Source organism: Phyllostomus hastatus, unplaced genomic scaffold (assembly GCF_019186645.2).
Source record: "Phyllostomus hastatus isolate PE091 unplaced genomic scaffold, TTU_PhHast_1.1 phas_contig_41, whole genome shotgun sequence".
Classification (NCBI taxonomy): Eukaryota; Metazoa; Chordata; class Mammalia; order Chiroptera; family Phyllostomidae; genus Phyllostomus; species Phyllostomus hastatus.
The window spans coordinates 11,035,263-11,051,435 of record NW_025333876.1 but is presented as its reverse complement, the minus strand read 5'-3'; the positions used below and the strand labels follow the sequence as shown (position 1 = coordinate 11,051,435).

At 37.4% G+C, this 16,173-nt stretch overlaps 1 protein-coding gene across 1 annotated transcript in view; it reads right to left on the bottom strand.

Annotated features, from left to right (window-relative positions):
* Positions 1-16,173, bottom strand: part of MFSD14B (major facilitator superfamily domain containing 14B) — a gene marked incomplete at its 5' end in the record, with an annotated part of 129,975 nt that overhangs the window by 86,878 nt on the left and 26,924 nt on the right. Inside the window, one exon of the mRNA XM_045844778.1 lies at positions 4,963-5,058. Coding sequence (XP_045700734.1) covers positions 4,963-5,058 — 96 coding nt within the window. The remainder of the gene's footprint in view (positions 1-4,962; positions 5,059-16,173) is intronic.

The window sequence follows — 16,173 nt, the reverse complement described above, 5'->3', positions numbered from 1 at the left end:
ATCAGAATGGCTAAAATGAAATACTAATTGCTTGTGAAGATGTGAAGCCTGATTATTTGGAGGATAAATTGGTTCAAGCACTCTGGAAAACTTTTTGGCAGTGTATACTGAAGTTGAATGAAACCCTGCAATTTTACTCCTAGGTATTTTCCCCAACCACTTAAAGATGTAAAAACTATTCTTAGTGCACAGACTACATAAAAACAGGCAGTAGGCTAGATCAGGCCTGTGGACTATAATTTACACCACCGTGACATAAAGAAAACAATACTTATTAACAACTGACTTTCCATCATACACAATGGATGCCAGAAAGCAATATAATAATGGATTAAAAGTGCTGGAAAATCTATTAAAAAATAAGACTGCACTCCAAACATTTTCTATATCAAATTTTAAGACAAGCAGACCCACCAATGGCTATTTTATGTTTCCACATCAACTTTTCTAATAATTGTATTAAATTGGAAATCAGCATAGTCTTTTTTTAAGCATTCATATGTTCATTGATATACAGACTACAACATCCTCAGGCAGGACAGTGAGAAGCTAGGAAAATTCCTGGGCAAGTGGAATGGGAAAATTGAGACAATAATTTAACACAGCCAAATAATTTAAACTATTTAAAGACAGCTGGTGAATTGTAAGACCTTATCTCCCCTAATCAAGGACACTTGAGAACAAATTCTCTGGTTAGGGAGAACCTCTCCTCCCTAACCAGAGAATAAATAGCTTAAATCACCCTGGTTGGGGAAATAGAGAACAGAGACCCAATCAATGCCATTTGTGCCAGCCGAAACCAAGGACTGATGTCAGAGGAACAACAAAAACCCAATTAGAACCAGAGAGACCCAAGTTAAAAGTAAAGAAAGCAGTGCAGCTAACCAGAGAATAATCCCAAACTCCTCTATATGGTCACTTTGATGCGTCAGCATATTAAAAAAACACTACAACAATTTAAAAAAGAATTAAAATTAAAAAAGACACACACCTAAACTGATGAATATTCTGCTTAAACCCTCCCCTAAGATTCTTGCCCACAGAAGAGAAACAAAAAACCCTCAAGACAAAGGATGCCAGTGCAGGCTCTTTCTGGAGCATGCCCATTCCTTTCCTCAGCCATGAACTTTTTACTTTGTCCTAAACTCTAAGGGTTCCTGTAAAACTTGTAACCAGGGGAACAGCGGGCAATGACAGCTCATCTTGGGCTCACTTATGTCACTGTGACTTTTACTTCCCAGTGAGCTACCAGCAGTCCTGCTGACACAGGAGACAGCATAGGAAGAACTCTGAGACTGCATTGCTGTTACTGGCCAGCGTCTAGTATGCTGGTTGCCAGGAAATGCCTTTTACTGCTTAGGTAGAATAAATAGTAGACCGAGGCAAGGAGGAGGAAGGAGACATGTCCTACATGCTAACTCAGTGGTCCTGAGCCTGGTCTGATAATATTGCCAGGTGTTCCAACATCACAAGAAACACTATGTCAGCAAGAAAGAAGGGAAGTCCTTGAAATTCTATGTAGTATTTCCACTATCTGGGAAAGAAAGCCTTGAAACTGTGCTTTCATTCGGGTGAAATTTATTGTTCTGGTACATTGGTCAAAACACCATTTAAAAAAAACTATCAAAACCATAAGATGAGCCTGAAACATCTAGATTCCAGAAAGCAAGACAGTCTCCATGTGACTATAGTTAGAACTTTACTTCCTTTTCATGTAAAGCGCAAATCACCCAGTGAATTGCCTTTGTCGTAAGCCCAAAATGCCTGGTAAACAGTCCTATCCCACCCCACCCACCTCAATTCCCAAGAGGAAAGAAACACTAATACAGTGAAAAAAAGCAGAGCCAATAATAGGCTGACAATAGAATATATATTTGTTGTAAATAAGCACATATTTTGACCATAAGGAAAAGGGATACAATAGGAAAATGAGTATCTCAGTAAAGTGTTTAATTAGCAATCTTTGAATTATTAGATCACCACATGAAGAGGACAGTATAGTAGGAACTCCTGAGTCCCAGAATCTCTAGCAGGATTTCAGGAAGGTCACTTGCAAAAGAAAATCTGCAAACTACAAGAATAAAAGTATATCTTTATTGAAATAAGTGCTCTATTTAAACATATCTGAAGACATTTAAGTTAGTTTAGTCAGATTACAGGTATTTTATTTCCATTAAAATAAGATCAGGCTCTCAAGAGGATGTGCTTTTGACCTGAGGGTAAAATGTCAGGCATTTCATTTTCTTGTACAAACTACTACTACTAAAAGGTAAGGCTACTATGTGAGATCAATTTTACTGTGTGAGATCAATCAAATCTGCTTTACCAGCATGGATACCTTTCTCACAATGCTTAATTAACAAACTAAAGTTGTAATCCAGGACATGACTGGGCAAAACAGGAAACAAATCTCTGAAAAAATTACTAAGAAGAGGTAAATTGTTCCACACTACTTCAGAGGATCCTAATGAATGCTAAATCTAGATAGTCAGATTGAACAAAATATGAATATGCACGTGCTCTTCTATATCTTCAAATCCTGATCTCAGAACTGTTTTTCTCACCTTGATGGAAACAGGACAGAGTTCTGTCCACTAGCTATTGTAAGTTTTTAAAAAAAGAACACACATGAGAACCAACACCATCCTAACAGTTAAACTGTGGTAGGTGACAGATTCAGGATGCCAAGAACTAGAAATCCACAACATGAAGGATGGGTAGGATAAATGAATCCAGCTGTAATGAGACAAACCCTAATTTTGTCCTTTCCTTATCAAAACCACCTATTATTATTCATTTCTTTTTCCAACCAAAAAAAGCAGAAAGTAAAATGGATATGCTAGAGGAAAATTTTTTTTCCAAAAGAGAGTGTGAACCATTCCTCTGCATTAAAACAAACAAACAAACAAACAAACGAGTTATTAGCAAACTGTGGTATAAAGGCTGAGGAAGATAGAAAAGTAAAGGATGTCTGGCTTAATTTAGTAATATTAAGAGCTTAGAAAATAAGAATAAGCACATCTATTAACACAGCAACACTTCTGTGACACTACAGAGTGTCAAAGTGATGGTAGCAACTCTGTGCTCCTCACAAATAAACATTCATTTTAACCAAATCCTTGCAAACAGCACCAGTGCTTACAAACTGCAAAGAGACAGGAGAGCAGCATTTTAGCTGGCTACCTGGATCTAACAGGAGCACAAAAGAAAAAAATCTGCTGTGGACAAGAAGAAGGAAGGTGCATCAGTCCCTGGGGCATATTAAAATTAACTAGTTGAATTAAAATTAAAAGGGATCTGACAATCTGGTCTAGAGTCAAAAAGGAGGTTGCAGAATTTCTGACAGGGCATCAAAAATATTAAAGCATTCTTCAATTCTATTTGAATTTTTAACAACTAAAGAATGAATACAGGATTACTTCTGCATCGAGAAACCTGCTGAATGACCACAACAGCTTATAAGCAACTAGTTGCATCAGAAAAATACTATTTTGAAACTCTTAACTTTGTAACCGAGAAAAGCTGGAGAAAAAAGAAACAGAAAACTGGGGCAAAAAGTTAAGTAATACAGCTTCTTAAAATAAGTGGACTGAAGTGTCTATATTCATACTAACAATGTGTGTTGAAGAAATAATCACTCGGGTACATATATACATGTGTACCTGCAACACATATATTTGTTCAAAGAGAATACATATTGATTACTGTGTTTGCCATATTGAGGCAAACTGATGAGCACAGCAGGCAAAATCTCATGAAACTTAAACTGGGGACTATTTATGTCCACTAACTAATAACCAATTACCTTCTGTGGTAAAGCATTATGAAGAAAAAAGTAGCACAATGAGAAAGGATAAAACAGGATAAACAATGGCAATTTTTTCAACTGACTGCTCCACCCAAGTTGTAATTTTAATTAATCATATTATAGTTTAAATGTGCTACAGAAGTTAAAACTTTTAAAAATGTATATAGCAAAATCTTATGTAAGGCTAATAGCCACACTCTTAATTTCTCTATTTCCAAATCTAATTGGATATGAAGTTTATTTGTATCCAAAGGGATTATCTTGGGTAAGCTGAAATAGTGATTGGGAAGAAAAAATTGCAATGATTTTTCAAGAGCAATTAAAGCAAATGAAATTTAAGCTAATTTCAAAGTATCTTTATTAAAAGTAAGTGTTAAATAGTTACTAGGCATCTAAAATCTATACCCCATTCTTTTCTTAGCATCTCCCTTTCCTGAGCCACATATCAAACATCTAAATTCTTTCTAAGGAATTCAACACAGTATTTCCAAAGACATGGCTGGAGCCCTGACCAAGTGGCTGAGTAGGTTGGAACATTGTCCCGTACACCAAAAGGGTGCAGGTTCAATCAATCCCCAGCTGAGACATGTATGAGAGGCAACCAATCAATGCTTTTCTCTCACATTGATGTTTCTCATTCTTTCTCTCTGTCTCTCTAAAATCAATAAACACATATCTGGAGAGGATTAAAATAAATATGTATCTGTAGGTAAGCTACCAAAAACAGAAATTTGGACATTCTTACTACCATCACTTTCATTGTTACAGATACTTACCAACCTCCCATTTACTATGTTCTTAAGTCAAAGGCCATCACAACCATATAAAGTAATTTATAAACTTCAACGTAGGTTTGTGATAATTTCCTCTAAGCCATTTTAACTATCTTTTAAAATATATATAGTTTATTCATTATGAACCAAGATTCTAGTTCAGTGGGAGTGTCTTGCTACAGGAATATTTACAAGCAGCCCAGGTGTTTTGTTGCAGGTGGTTCCATCTACACAGTGGAAACAACCCAATGGACTAAACAGTCCTAAACTGTTGTCAAGAACTACTCTCTAACACATATTTAGATATATGGCCCTGTGAACATATGCTTAAGCACTTCTCTTTTGCTCTTACAAACAGGGACCCAGTTCAGCAATACTTACAGTTAACATTGGAGTTGTCAATAGGCCCCATGCAAAGAATTCAAGGAAGATTACAATAGCAGCATGGTACACACTTGGTCGGCCAAAGCCTTGGGGCTAAAAAATGAAGAAAATTAGTATGAAAAAGGGTAAAGTGATTTTTAAAATTCATTATCCTAAAATGGTGTCTAACACACACACACACACACACACACACACACACACACACACACACACAGTATAAATTTTGAACCTATCTTTAAGATATAACTTCATTCTGCAGTATCCCTGGTTCTTTCATCTTCCCTAATTATAGAAGATACCAAGATTATAGACTTTCTGCTCATCCTATCAATACAAATCACTGGAGTTTTGGTAAAAAATCAACTGAGTCTTCAAGAGACTGAGGTTCTAGGACCTAACTATTCTCTTACTAATTATGTGTTCCTCAGCAACTTGTGGCCACTCTAAGCCTGAATTTCCTTAGCTATCTAAGGATGGGTAGGCATTAGAGTCATATGCTCAAAAGCTTCAGGGAAGCAGCGATGGCTTAAATTAAGTGGTTGGAGGAAAAACAATAAAGACTAGGTCAAATCTGAAAACATACTCCATAACTAAAAGTGTTAAAATCCAGCTTTCTGTTTCTGTTTTAAGGCTGTGCCTATTCTGCTAATCTTTTGCAGTTGTGACTTCTGGAGGTGGAATCTAAAATTCCTGTCAATTTAATGTTCTTTGACTCTGACAAGAGCAGGGACTTTGCTAGCACTTGGTAGAACTGGAAGTGAACTTAGAAAAGACTTTTAAAACACACACTATTCCTATATTTATATTTTTAAGTCGTCAAAAGGTAAAATTACATCTGTATGATATAACTAGAATGTAATTAGGACAAAAAGATCAGATAAATCCAGACTGTGGGACATTCAACAAGACAACTGGCCTGTTCTCCTTAAAAATCTCAATGTTATAAAAGACAAAAGTAACTGTGAGGAAGATGAGAGTCATAATAAAACTAATGTCTTTTCTCTTGGCTTTTAAAAAGAGCAAAACCCAGAATGTAGGAAAAAATTGAAACAAGTGACCCAGTTTCTTCAACAAAGAAATGGTACAGAATAGGTAAATTTTAAAAAGGAGAAAAAACTATGTTAGTATATAGATTTAAAAAAAAATTAAGAATACCCTGGCTGGTGTGGCTCAGTGGATTGAGTGCTGGCCTGCGAACCAAAGGGTTGTCGGTTCAATTCCCAGTCAGGGCAAATGCCTGGGTTGTGGGCTAGGTCCCCAGTACAGGGCAAGCGAGAAGCAACCACACACTGTTGTTTCTCTTCTTCTCTTTCTCCCTCCCTTCCCCTCTCTCTAAAAAAATAAATGAATAAAATCTTTAACAAAATTAATGCACCCTATACTGCAAAACAACTGCTTCCAACCAGTCAACAAATAGGGTGAATGTCAACAAACAGCCTATTCCTCTCGAATCATTTATTTATCAAGCATCATGCATACAAGAATGTCAAAAACCTCTGAAAAACAGCTACATGTAGAAAGAATAGGAAGACTACCCTATTTTTCATTTGTAGCTTCTGTAGTTTGGTGCTCTTTCCAAGGAAATTAAGGTTTATTTATGTAGACTACCAGGATAGAGACCCATGTGACTGTAAATCTGATTTAATATTTTAAGAGAATACATACATTATTCTGTATACATATATTTTCATGCTATTATTTTTAACACCTTGCAAAAAGCCAGGCAACCCACGCTTGTTCACTTTATAGTTTAAAAAAATTTTTTAAATGTCTTCTAAAATGCAAATATTACATTATTACTCTCCTCTCCACATTAATTACTTTAATTGAACTATCATGCATCCTTGGCCAGTAACAGTGATAGGTGAGAAAAAAGCAGCAGGCAGGCCTGGGTACAGTGGTAACTTTGTGTGGGCAACTGGATATCCAGTACAAAAATAAATGTCCCTTACTTTCAATTCTTTCTAAGTTCCTGGTGGCCAGCAGCTGAGAAAAAGAGTGTCACAGGTTTCTCTTTTAAATTATCTGAGCTAATCAGAAAGGCTTCATCAACGCTTAGCCAGTTATTTCCAGTTGAGGCTGATCTAGTACAGCCTCTTGCAATCAGTTCAATGTCTCCTGTCTTTATTTTGTCCTTTTATAAATCAGTATGGAACATCTTGAGATATTTAAAAGCAAATGTGTCATGATGGCTTTACACACATTGTCATCTCTCCCATGGATAACTTCAATGGCCTCTTCATCTTGCCTTAACTCCTCTTCCATGTCCTCTTTCAAATCTCTCTTGACATTACACTCAGAGTGATAATTCTAAAATGCAAATTTCATCCTATCACTACTGCACAAGACTGCAAAAATGAGCCACAAGTTCCTCTTGTTCCTGTACACACAACATTTTTGCAATATGACTGTGTGCTGCCAATTCCATCAATAGGTACAGTCTATTTCTCCAATTTCCTGGACTGAGGCTGGCTTAACAAGCAGTGTCAGGTGAAGTGACAACATGGACTTGAACCTGGGCCTTCAGAGGCCTTCAAGACCAAGTGGAGCCCTGGCTGGTGTGGCTCAGTGGTTGAGTGCCAACCTGCAAATCAAAGGGTCGCTGTTTCCATTTCTGGTCGACAGTGATGTTTCTCTCCCTCTTTCTCCCTGCCTCCTCCCCCTCTCTAAAAATAAATAAAATCTTTAAAAAAACATAAAAGTGACAAAAGTTCTAAAAAAAAAAGACCACGTAGAGAAATCCCTTTTAGGAACAGGAAGATGAGAGAATTTGAATCCCTCCTAATTGATGCCCCTTAGACCAACCAGCCATCACCAACTCCCTGACATAGGAGAAAATCATCCAATTCCAATCAAGCCTGCAGATGACTACAGAAGTGTAACTGCAATCAAACCTAGTGAAGAGCCTCCAACTGAGCATAGCCCAAACTGCTAACCCCCAAAATTGTCATGAATGGTTGCTGCTTTAAGCCACTTATTTTTTAAAATTTTATTTGAATTGTCGTTGCAGTACAATTTTCAGTCTTTTACTCCCATCCCAACCCACCCACCCACCCCTCCCCTCCTCCCTCCCATTTCCACCCGCCCCTAGTTTTTATCCATGTGTCCTTTATACTTGTTCCTGTAAACCCTTGCCCTTATCCCCTGAAATTCCCTTGAAATTCCCTCTCCTCTCCCCTCTGAACTCTGTCAGTCTGTTCTCTATTTCAGTGTCTTAAGCCACTTATTTTCGAAGTAGTTTCTTATGCCCTCATAAGTTTAATTCTTAAGACTGTTTTGAAGTTCCTTCTGTAGTTCTCTAATCTAATGTACAGAGAATAAGAAGCATAATTAGACAGGGGGAGCTTTAGAATAGTATAGGAAACAGAGAAGCCGAAGAACTTAAACGTACAACCCATGGACATCAACTAAGGGTGGGGGAATACTGGGGTGGGGTACAGGGTGGAGGGGGAATAAAGGGGAGAAAAAAATTGGGAAAACTGTAATTGGATAATCAATAAAATATACTTTTAAAAAAAGAAGTTAGCTTTTAGGTGAGTAAATGGCAAGGTCCCTAGCATTCTGTTCAAAAGACTGTATACTACCCATCATAAGAAACTATAAGATTTTCACTGATTTTTTTTTTAATTTGAGGAGTTAATATTGTATTGTTTGAGAAGAAAAGAAACTTCCAGATTCAGCTCTGTTAACTAAAACTGTGATTCTCTCCTAAACAGAGAGGTGACTAAAAAAAATTTCACATCACTCTGGCTACATAGAAATTTGTAATCTGTCATTAAAACAAGTCACTATGCAAAACTGCTACCTTCTGGGATTTCATTCAAAGTAGGACACAGCCACCAAGCAATGAATCACTGCACAAATATTCCTAAAAGCTTATGTTAGACCAGAACCCCCCCCAAAAATATTATGAAAGACAATATTAAGGAAACTACACACTAAAATGTAGAACTTCTCTTCCATCTAATGTTTTATAAAGCAGTGAAAACAACAGAGAGCATTATGTTTTTATGAAATACATATGGTTAAGAAATTATAACTGCTACATAAAAATGAAAGCTGTAAAACCTTAAAGGGAATAAATGTTCTATTCTCCATGGATAATAACAATGTTAAAAATTTGTTATATATTTTTATGAAGAGACATTCACAAGTAAAAACATACTTCTACATTAACAGTAACAGAACATGCATGTTATCTTTTCTATTTTAAGCTCTCTCTTTGCATATCATTGTATGCAAGTCCTCATTCTCTGTAATAGCTACATATGATTACATTGTATAAATGTATCATAACATTAAGCATTCCACTACTGACGAATGTTTATGGAATTTTCATTTTTTAAATGTTGTTGCAATTAGTAATTCTTAAACTTTTTGTTTCAACATTTTTAAACCTACACAAAAGGTACAAAACTAGTGCAGAGTTCCTGTATATAATTTACCCAGCTTCCCAAAATGTTATCATCTTGTATAACTATGGTACAATTTCCCAAATGTGGAAATTAACACTGCTATACCACTTTAGCTAATTTACATGTTTCATTTGAATTCCCTCATTTTCCCACTATTTTATTTTTACTTTTTTCTGGTTTAGAATCTAACCCAGGATTTCACATTGCATTTAGTTCTCGTTTCCGTGGGTTCTTCTGATTTGAAAAGATAGTTCCTAAAACTTTTACTTTTTGCCTTCATGATCTTGATACCTACTCTCACCAGTTATTTTGTAGAATATCCTTCAATTTGAATTTGTCTAATGTGCTATAATAATTAGATTAATGATGTGCATGTTTTATGTTTTTCTGAGATATAATTCACATCCCATAAAATTTACCACTTTTAAGTGTATAATTCATCAATTTTTGGTATATTTACTAAGTTATAAAACTATTACCACTATCTAATTCTAGAATATTCTCACTATCCCCCCAGGAAAAATCCCATACTCACTAGCAGTCACCCCCATTCTTCTTTCAGGCCAACCCCTGACAATCACTAATCTACATTTTGTTTCTCTGGATTTGCCTACTCTGGAATCACATACAAAAGGAATTCATAAATGGAATCTTACAATGTATGGCCTATTGTGTTTTGTTTGGTTCTTTTGGCATAACATTTTCAAGGTTCATCCATGTTCACCATTCAATTTTATGGCCAAATATTTCATTGTTTAAATATACTGCATTTTCTTTATGCCTTCCTCAGTGAATAGGCACTTAGATTGTTTCTACCTTTGACTACTATAAATAATGCTTCTATAACCACTGGTGTACAAGATTTTCTAAGAAGATATGTTTCCAACTCCCTTGGCTATATACCTAGCAGTGGAATTGCTGGGACAGTTAATATCCTTTTATATATATACTATTCAGAACTTCATGAAAAATTCCTAGAAGTGGAACTGCAGAGCCAAAAATGATCACATTTTAAATTACAATCAATATTAACCAATTATAATAAAAAACTGTGCAATTGGGTGAAAAAATACTCTTATGTCAGCTAATTAACTAATCTCTAATATAAAATGCTTCCAAAAAATCAAGAAAAAGGTTAACAACTCATAAAAAGATGGACAACAGATATGAACAAATAGTTCACAGAATAAGGCACCAAAACTGCCCTTCAACAACCACATTCATAATAAGGAAAATGCAAAATTAAGATAGACTCATATACAATTTTTAATGTAAGAATAGCAAAAATTCAGCCCTGGCTGGCGTAGCTCACTGGATTGAGTGCGGGCTGCGAACCAAAGTGTCGCAGGTTCAATTCCCAGTCAGGGCACATGTCTGGGTTGAAGGCCATGACACCCAACAACCGCACATTGATGTTTCTCTCTCTCTTTCCCTCTCTCTCCCTCTCTCTCTCTCTCTCCCTCCCTTCCCTCTCTAAAAATAAATAAATAAAATATAAAAAAAAGAATAGCAAAAATTCAAAAGCTTGACAATATGTTCTTATACTGCTAATGGAAATAAAAAATGGTACAATGAGAAAACATCTAGCAAGCTTACTTACATATTTATCCTCTGAAGCAACAATTCTACTTTAGGGATTTGTCCAAAAGAAAAAAATGACAATAGAAGGATGAAAGAATATGAATATTTTTGCACACACATATATTTGATTGTATTTAAAAACAAAACATAAGATGGAAGAAAAAATAAGTATCCAATGAAAAGTAGTTACATACAGGAAGAAGGAAAAGGAGTGAAGGCAACAGAGATGGAAGCTAAACCCCTGAGCTGAATCATCCCCTTATCTAGCATATCCATGATGTAGATACTACCTACCCATTAATCACTTAGTAGCCATATCAATTATCAGATCAATTATCAGAGAGAGACCACATTTATATAACTTTAATTACAGTATAGTATTATAATTATTCAATTTTATTAAGTTTATTACCATAGACAGAGGGCAGCTGACTGGTCAATTTGGAGGGACAGGCCCCAGTGGGAGCTGAGCAGAGGACCCAGGTACCAGCTCTCCCCATGTGCAGGGTCCTGTAGCCCCTGTCCCCACTGACCCTGATACCCTTGAGAGTCAAGAAGCACCAAGGATTCTCCCCCATTGGCCAAGATAGTACAGGGGGAGGTTCTTACACTGAGCACTCCAAAGGCTAGAAAGAAGAATGGACAGGACCCAACTCCCCACACCCAGAGAAAGAAAAATGAATAGGGCCTGAGCATGCCAAAAGCTAGAAAGATAAAGGGACAGAACTCAAATGCCCTGAAAACTAGAAAGATGAATGGATAGGGCTTGAGCATGCCAAAGGCTAGCAAGAAAACTGGATAAAAAAACAACTCTCTCCCCCCTATCTCTATAAGAACCACACTTGAGCAGGAAGGAAATGGTCTTTGAGATGGGAGTCCAGAGTCCACCATTCTTCAAGGTCATGGCACCTGCATAAACCTTTCCTTTGGCACCAGCACACGTGACATGAATCTGACTTTCACTGTGGCAGGTAGCCAAATCTGTTTTGGTTATACGTTATTGTTGTTAACATCTTACTGTGCTTAATTTATAAATTAAACTTTATTATATAGAGGGAAAATGCCGTATATACAGATTTGGTAGTATCTGCAGTTTCAGGCATCCACTGGGGTCTTGTAATGTATTCCCCATTAATAAAGGGGGTCTACAGTAGTAGAATACAGTAAATATTAGTAAGTTACTATATTATTGTCACTAGGAAACAATATTTTCTTTGTAACAGAAAAAGACACAAATGAAATCAAAGTAAAAATTTGAAATCCTAAATTTGGTCTATAAATATCAATGCATATTATCATTATATATTGCCTTAAAGAAAAACAGTTAGGGTTTCCTAGTTCTACCCATTGAAAAGTCCTAGAAAAAATAAGCAACCCAAAACAAGTGGCCTTAAAATATCATTTCCCACTAAAAGAACATGGGACTCTGTGTACAAACAGCTGATTCCAGGTCTGGGGCAAAATACACACACACACACACACACACACACACACACGCATGTGCGCTCTTGGGATTTACTGTATTTTGCCATGTATAATGCATACTTTTTGCCCACATTTTTGAGGAAAAAATAAGGATGCATATTGTACATGGGTAGTACTAATTCTGTATCTATATACATGTTTTCAATTTATTTATGCTTATGTGTTAAAAGTGTAACTCTAGAGAGCAATAACAATATCTGTATGCAAAATAATACCCTGGAATACAATAATCAGTTTATAAATATAAATAAATATACATATGTAAATAATTAGATTAAAATTAAAATGAAAATTTTCTTTTCCTGAAAGTTTGGGCCAAACACATGGGTACACACTGTACATGGGAGCACATTATACATGGCAAAATACGGTATCTTGCCAAAAGCAAAGATGCTATTAAAGACTATAGCTGTATCAAGAGGATTCAGGAGTCAAGCTGAAGGAACTCCCACTGGGCAAAGATTTCAAATTTGTAAATCCAGTAATTTTTGAAGGATGTTAGAAAACCAAGTCATTATTAAATGAGGAGGAAAGAAAGGAAGCATTCATTTTGTTCTTTTATATCTCAGGGTAACCAAATACCTGATTAGAGAAAGTTTAAGAATTTCAATGACTTTCAATTTCTGCTTGGAGGAGGTTAGGTGCAACTTTCTTCAACTCCCTAACCAAGGCTGATCTAACACCAACTGTCTCCACAATGAGAACTTGGATCCCATGCTGCTGAACTTCAACCCCAAGGTAGCTAAGGTATGCTGGGGTACAAGTCAGTGCCGTGTCTGCCCTGGTCCCCAAGATTGATCCCCTGGGTCTGTTTTCAAAAAAGTCTGGTGAGGACTTGAAGATGGAGGGTGTGAGTAGGTGGAAGCTGAGCCCACTTGCTTATGCCCCCACAGTCTGGGTTTTCCGCTAATCTTGCGACAAGTGACTTGAACAATCAATGGAATTTCAGCTGATAGGAATTTCTGAAGCCAAAGAGTACAGAGGATGCTTTGCCCCATCCAGTAAGCAATTTTATAAGTTGAAGGGGAAATACCGGTGCGAGACATCTGCAGCAGAAGAGAGACCAGATAGAAAACGCAGCTTAGTTGATCCCTCTTCTCCTGGAGCAGGGGCCTCAGGTCCTGCACAGGGAACCCCCAACTCTAATCTAGAGAGACCAGGGAGAATATACAGTCTGGGAGACTCAGACTGCACATACACAGCAAGCAGCACCTCCATAACTGCAGCGTTAACAAGGAGTGTTCCAGAGAGAAATTCTATCTCCTAAAAATGCTGGAGGCACTAGAAGACTGCAGGCAGAAACTTTTTGCTTTTTGGGGAGGTGTAATGCATGAAGAACCAGTTAGTGACTTGGTACTACAGTATGGGTGTCACACAGAAACTTTTTAAAAGGGGTGCTGAAGTATGGCTGGGCAAGAACCACAGTGCACACACTGCTGCCCTGCCAGCAAAGAAACCAGACTGAAAGCAGTTTGTTCCCACTGAATCCAGTTCAGTAGGAAGATAAGAAAGTTGCTCAGTGAAAGAACTGTGGGGCTTCACCCAGCATGGTTAGTGAGTGGGGGGCTGCAAATAATGGAAAGTTTGGGTATAAGTCTCTTGAAAGAGCAGTGGGCAGAGAGCTGAGTGCCTGAGGCTCTTCGCAGCCAGGCAGGTCCTCTCACACCGAGGAGTACCAACCTCTGGGAAGAGGAAGGCATGCCCAACCCCCAAATGCAGGACTGCAAACTGCAGAGCAGAAGGTTCAGGAATCCCCTGCCAGGCGCATAACCACAGGGGAAAGAAAGAGAATCTCCAAAAGGGCCCTTTCTGAAATTTTACCTGACACTGACAAGCTATGCAGGTTCCTCAGTCTCTATTTCACTGAAACCAGCAGAGCACAAAGATTATAAATTGACACAGCAAGGGATATACAGGATGCTGCCCACTTTCAGCTCTTACACAGACTTGCCATAAGTGCCAAGCAGGAAAAACCTGATCCTTTCACACAGATTGGACCCTCACATGAAACAGACAGCTAATTCATCAGAAACTATACATTATTGGAAATAATATGGGACAAACCAAGACATGTGGTGCAGGTAGGGGAACACACCCACCATCTTTCCTAGGGACTGAGCAGCACCACTCAGTGGAGACCCATGCCAATCACACCTTGCCAATCACATCAGAAGCCCCCTCTAAAGGCGGCTGGAGGTGGTATATGTGGTGCTGTAGGACATTAGATGAACCACCCTGGGCCTTGTGTTCATAAAAAGCCAGCAGGGATGAATAGCAAGGATCAGCCAAGCCTGAAAGAGATAACCACAGAATGTGGATCACTTGTAGCTTCACACAGGCTGCCTAAAGCTAGACAGGGACGCCATCTGACATTATCAGGCATGGATCCAGAGGAAGACAGTAGGATAAACTCAATTCTGCTCAGATGAATTCCATGTCAGTCTTTTTCCTTATGTGAGTTATTTTTCTTCCTCCATAGCATTTAAACATTTATTCTTTTTCTTTAATTTTGTTCCTATTATTTCAGTTTTTTAAAAAATTTATTTTAGTTTTATCTCAAATCTCATATTTTACTCTTCCCTTTTCTTACTCCATTTTGCCTTCTTCTTTCCCTTTTTTATTTCCATTTCAAATTTCATGCTTCCCTTTCTATGCCTTGTTTCTACTCTACACTGTTTCTCCTCCCTCCACCCTCTCAAAACCATTTTTCTTTCCATTAGCCATCTCCCATTCCTTTTCCCTTTCTTACAATATCCTCATTCTCTTTCCACCTGACTAATCTTTGCTTGTTTGTTGTTGATACTGTAGTTGTTGTTGCATTTCTGCAATTTTATTCCTAGATGTTCACATTTTTTTATTTCAAGTCTTAGTTTACTGTTTCTCTGTCCTATTCCATTTTGCCTTCCTCCTGCCCTTTCATATTTTCATTTTAAATTCTATTTCTTCCTTCTTAAGCTGGTTCTATTCCTTACTCTGATTATTTCTCCTCCATCTTCTAAAAATCATTTTTCTTTCCTTTAGACATCTCATAACTTTTTTCTTTCTTATAATATTCTTGTTCTATTTCTACCTTTATTAATCTTTCTTCATTTGTTGTTGATATCCCAGTTGTGGTTGGGACGTATTTTTGTTCGTGTGGGTTTTGTTTCCTAGGTTGTTTTGTTTTGTCCTAGTAGCACCTGTACAACAGCATATAAGACATGGTGGGGGTTGTGACTCTCACTCAGCCAGCCAGAGGGGAGAGCCCTCCAATGAACAAGACAATGCCAGCCAAAACCTAATTACAACAAGAGAGCACACATAAACCACATAAAGGACATCCTTGGAGCATCCAGCTCAGGAGATCAAGGAGACTTTACCAATGCATCCCACAAGTCTCCTATCACAGAAAGCCACTACACAAAAACAAGGAGTCAAAGCAGATCAATCTAATATGCAGAAAGAGTCACCTAAAATGAGGAGACAAAGAACAAACCCCAATCAAAAGGAAAGGAGGTATCCCCAGAAAAAGTGCTAAATGAAACTGAGGCAAGCAATTTATCCGACATAGAGTTTAAAGTAATGGCTATAGGGTGTTCAAGGAACTCCATGAGAACGACAAGGGACTTTACAGAAGCTACAAGTAACTTAGAAGGACCTACATTAGCATGGAAAAGGAAATAGAAACTATCAATAAGAACCAGAAGAAAATACAAACACAATATCTGAAATGAAGAATATGTTAGAA